At 47.6% G+C, this 9,753-nt stretch overlaps 1 protein-coding gene across 1 annotated transcript; it reads right to left on the bottom strand.

The window, feature by feature from the left end:
• Positions 1-6,977: 6,977 nt before the first annotated feature.
• Positions 6,978-9,531, bottom strand: TMSB4X (thymosin beta 4 X-linked). Its single transcript, XM_082005466.1, has 3 exons — positions 8,470-9,531; positions 7,772-7,885; positions 6,978-7,439 (listed from the first exon to the last, which is right to left on the bottom strand). The coding sequence occupies exons 2-3, from the start codon at positions 7,869-7,871 to the stop codon at positions 7,405-7,407; spliced, it is 135 nt and encodes a 44-aa protein (XP_081861592.1). The 5' UTR covers positions 7,872-7,885; positions 8,470-9,531; the 3' UTR covers positions 6,978-7,404.
• Positions 9,532-9,753: the final 222 nt, after the last annotated feature.

Genomic DNA, 9,753 nt, shown 5'->3' on the forward strand with positions numbered 1-9,753 from the left:
AGACTGAAATCATTGATGCCTTCATCAACTTATTTCATTTCTCGCAATGCTTTGTTTGCTACAGTTAGGGAAAAGGAATGTTTGTATAATGCACATAGTGCATTGCTTTCTCATGGAAGTCATTTTAATATGCCTTCCCTGATAATTTTTCATGGACCTTCTAGCCTTTGACCTAATCTAAGGACAAGATTTTTTTAAGACCCAGGTATAGTACCCTTGATCTAGTAATTAGATTCTTTAAGTAATGGATTTACTTATGAGCTGGTTTTCCCCATTCCGAGAACGCAAAGCATCCCTAAAACCAGCACTGAACCTGTATTGGTAAGGTTACGGCTGGTCTGTATTCCTGCATAATACTGGTAGGGCTCAGTCATTTTATGGTACTTCTCTGTGTGGCTGAAACTTCATAACTAGGAGCTTCACCGTCTACCATCATCCTCAAAAAGGAAAAAAAAAAAGCCACATGAAATATATTTTATTCTAGGAGGTTCCTGTATATTTTGAAATATATTTTTCAAAAGAGATTCCAAGAAAAGATTGAAACTAGGAAGCACGGATAACAAGAAAAGGCTTTTTTGCCGTCTTCTTTCAATTCAACTAACCAGTCCTCTCTGCTCTTACAAAGTTCTCCTTCCATGGCTGTCCTTCTTTTAATAAAATTTCTTCTCTGTGTCCCTCCTGACCCCGGGGTGGCAGAGATACCGCTGCTGCCCACTGTTCTCACCGCTAGGCAGGGCAGCAGAAGCGCGGGATCGGGGACCCCTCGACATCAGGGCACCTCCGAAGGGCGGGCAGAGCAGGGCAAAGGGTGCTGGAGCTGGTACGACAGGCAGGCGGGCGCCCGCCGCACCCAGAAACAACCGCACACGGCCAGCACCAGCCCTGAGACAGGCTCGAGCTGCCCTGTTTTGAACAGTGGCTTGCAGACCATCCAGCAATGAAACGAGGTGACAGGAAAGCTGAAATAGAAATGTTAAAATGAAAAAGGCTCGGCTGCCCTGGGGAGCGTCCTGGGGCTGCGCCCGGGAGCCCACCCTGTGACGTTGGCCAGCGGCGCGCACCACCGGCTGAGACCGTGGGGGACCTGCCCGCACGGTCCCTCTTCACGAGAACCCAAACCGGTGCAAATAAACCTGCTGTGAGCCCGGAGGGAGCTCAGCATGCCGAAGATGGTTTCTTCTTTGGGACTTGTCTCAGGCGATTCTCTCTTGGTACTCCTCTCTGGGCCTTCCTCTTCTTCCGTGGAGGATCAGGTGCCCATGCCAACGCTAGAAACCAAAGCTAAATTTGAGTAATAAAGCAAATGGTGAGGATACAGTGAATGAATGGGGCGTTGCATGCATGCAAAGGCACAGCTGCATATAGGCAGTCTGGCAGAAGCAGTCGTCTGGCCAGGAAGGAAAGCAGGCGGTCATGTTTTCGAGGCAGACTACAGTCTGTTGCAGCTTCAGGTCTCCTTCATGTACAGCTCAGCCACGCTTGCTGTGTGCAGTCCCCATTCAGACTTCTGATTTGACCAAATCTGTGCCCACGAGACAGCTCTGTTCCCGCAGGAACAGTTTCTTTGCTACGCACATCTTCATATCCCTCATTTTACGACAGGCACCGAGGTGCTATCGTAACACCTTGAAAAAATAATCACGATAAAGTCCAAGCAGGTATTCCTTTGCCCGACTTCACTGGACACCAGGGTGTAAACCAGTATCTCCTTTTTATTTTCTGAGATTGATATGGCCACATCCTTTGTAAGTGATGAAATCACACACGTGACATCCTGTAAATGAGTTGGAGAACGTTTCTTTCTATTTTTCTACTTGGTTCACACCTTGGTTTTGATAATTATAACTGTAGAGTCTCAAAGAGGACCATAAAAGCCTCTAAAGAGGACCTAAAATTAGATTTCATGCATACTGTTGTACAATACTAAATCAGGATCCTTCGGAGAGGTAAGCAAGTGTTACGAGCCCTTTGCCAAAGAGCTGAAACTTCTGTCCCTCAAAAGTTGGGCTTCTGAGGGACAGAATAATAAACACATATTATCATACCACGTCAGACCTTGCCACATATATAATACTGACTGCTATTGCCACTGGGTCAGCGGCATTCCTGAGAGGCAGTGCCCAGTTTGGGGGGAAGGATGAAGAATATTCCTCTGTTGGCTCAATTTTCTTACACAGGCCAGATGATATAGAGCAGGTGAAGTGAACCGAGATGCATGAAAAATTAATCCAGCAAGTGATATTTCAGATTATTATGTAGCTCCAAAATTCTTTACATTATCTTGCATCAAAATCTAGCTCTGCAGAGGGCCTTAAAGATAAATTCCAAAGCTGCAAGTGACGGTTTGAAGAAACATTTCTCCATTTCAGAACATTTTATAATGCTATACCTGAGTAATGTAAACCGTATGATATATAGTTATATGTCAGATGGAAAGGAAGCACCATTATAGGAAATAAAACATGAACTAATATCTATGAAAATTTGTAAAATATGTTAGGTGAGATTTGAACCATGTGAGAGCCTGAATTTCATCCTTTTGGTCTAGAGAGAATTAGATTTCAGCTAGTACATCTGTCTTATTTTAGAGACCTGAATGTTGCTGTTGTAGCTCCAAACTGCTAGAAAATACCAGGGGTAACTAAATTATTCATGACTAATATTATAGAACATGCAAATGCATTCCTCTTCTTGGTTTGGGTTGGGGTTTTTTTTTTCATTTTCAAACACATCACTAGTTAATTTGTAAGTGTACTCAATACTCATCCACATTATACAAATAAAGGGCACTGCAAATGTCTGTTCATGGAATATGCAATGTCTAAAAAGTCACATGAGATTGTTTCCAAGACCAAATTTCAAGCCGTGGATCACATGCCAAAGATAAAATGATTAGAATGACAATAGTGGGAAAAAGTTTCTTCATCACCAAGAAACCTTTGGTCAATGGAATGATGAATTTTTTTTCAAGACAATGTTTTCATTGGATGTGTTGTGAATATTTGGGGACTATTCAAATACTGGAAATATATTTAAATTGGAGTAATTAATCTGCAAAATTTTGGTGAAAGGAAAATCTTTGTTAGGTAAACAATAAATCCAGAGGTATCAGAAAACCTGAGGCCATAGGACTTCTGAATTTTTTAAAAAAAGACAGACTTACTCTTTACAGCCCCACTCTGCCATGCTTTGCATATCACGGCCTGAAACTAATGCTATGGATTTGAGTGTGCTTTGCCATCAGCATCTTCTTACTGTGAGGGAGTGGTGGTTGGAGAATCTCCCAGTTGCCAGTTCTCATTACATTGCATGAATCTCATTGTGCCTGACACATTCCATAAAGCCCAAGCTCAAGGAGACTGAAAAATCTCCTGAGAACCTCAGCTTTTGATTACAAGGAAAAAAGGAATGTCGTAGTCCTCATGATTGCAGAAACAAGAGAAAAAAAATGTGTCTTTGCTCCGCTCCCAATGTGCTGAAGGCTCATTAACCCAGAGGCAAAATTAAACATCTCTCAGAACCCACTCTGTTTGAAAATGGTATTTTTTTCAAAGCAGGAAGGAGAGAAAGTCAGAGAGGGGTCTGACATTTTTAAAATGTGGTAAAAGAAATACTGGAATTCAGGTCATAAACCTGATCTAGAACAGAGAGAAAAATAGGGTCTTCCTTGTTATAAGTCACAGAATTTTGAAATAGGTGTGTGGTAAAGAGCAGAGCTCTTTAAAAAAATCATCGTATCACAGGGACAATACCAAATTAATGTCAGACAGCGTACAAATCATGGACAAGTGTTGTCTGCAATTGCATTTCTCCAAGTTAACAAAATAGCCCATTTTATTTACGATTCGGTTGCCTTGCCTGTTGAATTGAAAATGCACAAAGCTGGTGCATCAGATGAGCTCACGGAAGGCAGCTCTGCCAAGGCTGCCATAGGTTCCTTTGCATAGTCATCCTACTGTATATCCACGAATAAGCGTGAGCTGCATTTTTTATTTCTTCACCCCCCTTTTAGTATCAGCCCTGTGGAATTATTGCACTGAACGCTGTGTTATGTGCTAATTGTCTTTTATATGATGCTTGGATTAGCGCACGGTTGCTTATTAATAAAACTATGTTGTGCAGCAGCTGTATGTGACAGCCGTATATGATTACAATACAAAATAGGGACTGCTCATTTCTACACTGTTTCTAGGGAAGTAAGGGGTTACTAGGGGAAGTGGTGTTTTATCACATATTCAGCATTACACAAAAATAGCCTAGAAGCCCAAAACGTTTACATTAAAGCCTCCACATTTCTGTAATTAATTTTAATACCACAACGATCTATTTTGGATACCGTTAGCATATGCTTTCCGTCCCGTATATGCATAGTTAATGATATCTGGGGAGGTGCATGAAAGAGAGAGAAGGTCTTTTCTTAAATATTGAGAAGGGAAGAATTTGGTTCAGTACTCGAGGGCAGAGCTGCTCGATGGAGCTGCTGGGGGCGGGGAGGCAGCACACCAGACACCGTGAAGCCTTCGTCTCGTAGGGCTGCGACGGTGTGACTGCACAGCGTGTGAGATCAAAAACCCTACGTGCCTTTCTGTTTCTGACGACCTTTTTTCATAACCAGGTTTTGGGAGTTTGTTTGTTTGTTTGTTTGTTTTTTTACTCAATTTGTTGCTGGCTGGTGAAAGTTTTTAGACTGACAGCCAACGAGAGTCATCTCTTTTAATTAGCTGCAGCCAACAGCCAGCGCAGACACAGCCCCGAGTATTACAATCGATCCAACCGAGCCTTCATGTTTCACGCCAGCAAGCGCATTGCTGTAAAGTAGGTGTCAGATGCGACCACCTCAATACCGCCTACGCAAAGCATGGCGAACATCTGCCACGATGGTCTCTGAACGTAGGCAAAGAGCCGAACAAGGAGCAAAGCGGGAGATGGTAGGCTCCAGCGATTCCCGAATTTGACCCGGAAGGTTTACTTTCCAGTCGATTTTGTGTTTTATTCAGTCCTTGACCCCAGAAACAGAGCTCCTAACAGTAGTAGTAGTTTACTGCCATATCTCTTGAAAACAGATCTGAGCCTCGCCACCTCTTACCGGGCACCTGAGGCCACCAGGCGCATGGCAGATGGTGGTACCCTTTGGCCAGCACTATCTTCTGATCACTTCGGACTTGCGATTCTGAAGTCAGAGGCCTCATACCCCGTTGCGGTTTTGCTGAACTACACTGGCTTACAGCACGTGCTTTCATTGACTTACCCCGAGCTACGTCTCTCTCATGCTTTGCCTCTCTCGGAAATACACTGCTTTGGTGTTCTTCCCATAGATGAAGCCACGGTAAGCAAGCGCTCGCTTCTACTCATTTGCGCACGTACAGTGCAGGCTGTACGCTTCTGAATTTAGTCATGTTACATCCTGTGTTACCTGATTAAGATCAGTAGCTGGGAGCCAATTGTTTAATTGACTTTTTAGAAATTCAGCTAAAGGTTTCCTTAGCCCGTTCCCATTATATACGGGGAATAAAATGAAATACTACAAGCGCAACAAATGGTTCGCTTCATTCCTGAACTCATCAGCTTGAATTACTGTGGAGGTCCTTATGCCACCAGGACTTCCCAAATCTTCTCATGGACTGCATCAAAACACCTCGGGCCTGAATTCTAGATTCTCATCAGACATTCAGTTCTGCAAGATTTCCACTGTTGGGGGGGGCTGGGGACTGCGCTCACAAATACACAGCACCCTGGGGCTCCTCCTTCTCCAGCAGCACAGACATCCACCAAACCTCCAAGCAGTGGAGCCCCACTGCCCTCACTGGTGTGAGCTCAAGGACAGAGTTTGTTGCTGCAGCCGGACACTGAAGCGGTAGAATGAGACCACAAATCTACGTGACACCCCCCCCCCCCCCCCAAAGTCAGCAGCCTCAGGAAAACCCAAGCTTCCCCAGAGGGACTAATTTTGCTTTATAGGAACTGGCTGAAATGAATACAGGCTCAACCCCTGAAGACGCATCTAAGGCACTGAGGAACCGTGCTCACCACCCTCCTGCAGGCTGATGGTATTTTTTGCCCAGAATATTAATTACTCACTTCAAAATGAGTGAGTAATGGATTAAATCCATGACTACTAACATCAACTCCTACTGACCTCTGACCTCCCTGGATTATGGATTTTACCCGCTCTCATGAGGAACTATAAACAAAAAGTGTCCCAGGCCTGAATGAACTGCCATAAACCAGCAATGTGGAGTGTTGCTATTTCTCTATAGGATTTAACATAATCTTCATTATCTATGTTGCCATGATGTTTTTGCCCCTAGATGGTTAGTTTTAAATTCATAAAGGAACTGTAGCTTTTTATTCTTTGATACCAATTCTTGGGATCAAGTAGCCATGACAGCAATTATAAAACAGTGTTCAAAACATGACTAACATTGTAGTAAAATGTTTTTTATTTATTTGCATGGGACACTATCCACTAAAATAGCTTCACAATATTAAAAAGCTTATTTTCAATCTTGGGCTTAAAATTCAAGTTACATCTTCCTTTAAATACTGCAAATCAGCAAAACCAGGCTTAATTATTAATTAAATCAATTACGGATTTATACAACTGAGGTTGAATCTGTGCAACAGTACAGAACAGTTCTTGTTAAAAGAGCTATGCTATGGCTGGGGCAAAGCAATAAACATAGCCAAATTTCTTGCCTTTATCAATCTCTACATTAAATACTGAAGAAATATTTAAAATTATATACTCACATGGTAACAAATTTTAAGGCATGCAATTTTTTACTGAAATTGTCTATAAGCTAGCTTCAAGGAATGCAAATTTATCTAACGGTGAGAGCACGTATCGAAAAAAATGAGAATGGTGATTGAGGTTTGAGTCATCTCCAACGGTTTTATAGTATCCCATGTCTCAGTACCGGCTTTTGTGCTTCGTATCCTTTGATACAGTTCTCCAAAGAGAGGACATAAATACCATCCAGGTTTTAAAACATTTTATTTGCATATTAAAAAAATTGTGCATTCCAATAATTAAAATCATTTGAACAAAAAAAAAAAAATGGCACTCGATTAAACTGCATTTTACAGCTCGCAGGACCTTGGTACAGCTTTGCATTTATTCGTGTGTTACTCTAGTTTACTGTAGTCCCACCCAAGTTCTTCTTTCATCAACATGCAAGCTCTTTCATGCCACCAGGACCAAAGCCAGACAGGCAGAGGGAAAGGCAGCGCCTTCATTCAGTGTCAGTAGTTCTCTCTATTCTTTTGATGTGAAAGGGGCAGTACAGTCATTTTAAACTTTATCCAACCTCTTTGCATCTTACAAAGTTAAACAGCTAAAAGAAGTAAAATAAGAAGGCAATGCTTGTGGAATGTACAGTGCATAATTTGGAAGGGCAGATTTCATTACGATTCACCCGCTTGCTTCTCCTGTTCAATTGCTAAAATCGGGGGGGGGGGGGGGGGGGAAGAGAGAAAAAAAAATAAAGATCGAGAACCTGAAATGCATTCACATGACAATTCCTATAACTTGTAAAAACATATGTATCTAAATACCTATCTCTCCCTCAAAATAGAGATGTAAATAATTGCAAATTAAGGGCTGCTGGGCGGTGGGTTCCGGTTTTCTCTGTCTGGCACAGCCACAGCCCCGTATCCTCCCTCCGCCCCGCACCCCGGCTCCCCGCCCGCCGCCCCTCTTTGTCTCCTCCCGCCTCCCTCCCTTCCTCCCTCCCTGCCCGCCCGCCCTACCCCGCCGCCTGCCCGCACTCACTTTCTTTTGAAGGCAGCGGGTTTTTCTCTTGCGTCTCTGTCTTCTTCAATTTGGACTTGTCAAATTTCTCGATCTCAGCCATGTCTGGTTTGTCGGACATGTTGGCAGGTGACCCTGCGCAGACAAGGGAAGGGCCCGTTACCCCCCAGGCGAGGGCTCCCGGGTCGCCCCGGACCCCCCCGCGCCGGCCCCGGGGCCGCGCCCGCCGCACCCCAAACGGGGAGCCGCGCCGCCGCCGGAGCCGAAAACTCAACGCACGCCCAAAATAAAAACGCTCAATCCCCCGGCACATTTAAAATTAATTAAAAAAAAGAAATGTTAATTTAATCCAGCTTCAGAGGCCGTGCTGCTCGCCGCCGGGGCCAACTCCCAGTATGTGCGCGCTGCGGAGCACAATAGAGGGGACGCGCCCGCCGCTGACCACGTTTTTAACTCGTTAAGGGGAACATTAATTAAAAGATAAAGCCCTGGGACAGCAACAAAGCCGGCTCCTGCCTTGCGCGCCCCCGCCCTGCCGCGCCGCGGCCCCAGACAATACCCCCCAAAAACAATAGCTCCCCCCCCCCGGACAACAGCCCCGCGCCCTGCCCTGCCCGCGGTGCCTCCTCGGCAGGGGTGCCGGGCAGGGGCTCGCGCTGCCCGCGCTGGGGGACCCTGGGGGGGGGGGGGGGGGTAGGGATGGGTGCGGCGGGACCCACCGGTGTCGCCGCGCGGTGATGCTCAGCCCCGCCGCTCGCTGCTGCCGCCGCTCCGCACGCCAGTATAAAGGGCGCTCGCTGGCGGGGCGGTTTTATCCCCGCGCCTATGCAAATGGCGGTGATGTCACCCGCTAACCATTTTGCCGCTTTCCGCCTTTTTCTCTCTCTTTTTTTTTTCTTCCTCCCTTCCCTCGCTTCCTTCCCCTCCCTCCACCGCCCAGCCCTCCGCCCCCCCCCCCCCCGCACACGCACACACAGGCACACACGCACGACCCTTAAAGCCGAAAATCGCCGCGTTCCCGGTCCTGGTCCCGGTTCCCGGGCAGGGGGGCAGGAGCGGAGGGGGCAGGAGCGGGGGCAGCGGCAGCCGCCGGCGACCCCCCGCAGCGACGGGCCGCTGTGCTGGGCTTGAGCTGTGCGGTGGTTTTGCTGCAGCTCCCTGTCTGCCCCTCTCCCGCTTCAGCAGTCCCGGCTCGCTCGTTATATTACTCAGATTTCCTCATTTACAAGGAAAAGACGAAAACCTCGCCCCTTCAGAGCTCCGGGAGCTGCCTCGCCTCCCCTCCCCCCCCGCACCCCTTCCCAGCGCTGTCCATGCAACCCTGCTGCGCAGGGAAGAAAGAAACACACACACAGCACCACCACCCCCCGCCCCCAGGCAGGGCACGCTTTGGTGCCGGTCCGGCATGTTGTCTACGGGCAGACAATAGCCGCGGCTCGGTGCCGCCTGGCCCTGCCCCCGGCCCCGCTCCCCAGCAGAGGGCCGGCCCCGGGGAGGCACCTCCCGCCCGGCCCCGGCTGCCGGGGGCGGCGGGGAAGGGGGCCGGGGCTGAGGCCGCGGTGGGTGCCGGCCGGGTCGGGGGCTGCAGGTGTGCCCAAACGGCTCGCTCGGGGGACTCACACAGCGAGCACCATGGTGGCAGCAGCCGGTCCTGAATCCGGCACGATGTAGCTGGAGGGGCAGTTGCTCTCGGGGAGGGGGTGTATGGCACGGGCGACTCTTCTTCCTGCACTTGCAGCGTTGGGCAATAAACAGAATTATTCACGTGAAAGTACCGAAAGATGGAGGGGGGGGGTGTGTCTGGGGGCGTGTGTGTGGCTGAACGACGAGGAGCCGGGGAAATCTCTGCGCCTTTGTCTGGCGGCAGCGCGGCAGGGGCACGGGGGCACGCTTGCTTGCCCAGGTGTGAGGGTGGGATGGGAGCCGGTGTGTGGGAATTAGCTTAATTTTTGCTGCTTCTGGGTCATCTGTACAGGAACCACGTAGCCTATTGCTCCTGGGCC

Source organism: Phaethon aethereus, assembly GCF_964289735.1.
Source record: "Phaethon aethereus genome assembly, chromosome: 1".
Classification (NCBI taxonomy): domain Eukaryota; kingdom Metazoa; phylum Chordata; class Aves; order Phaethontiformes; family Phaethontidae; genus Phaethon; species Phaethon aethereus.

Bases quoted from the DNA above. Each gene is read 5' to 3' on its own strand.
- TMSB4X (XM_082005466.1), bottom strand. From the start codon at position 7,871: ATGTCCGACAAACCAGACATGGCTGAGATCGAGAAATTTGACAAGTCC. The intron at 7,440-7,771 runs GTGAGTGCGGGC...CCCCGATTTTAG, and splicing joins CCCGCTGCCTTCAAAAGAAA to CAATTGAACAGGAGAAGCAA.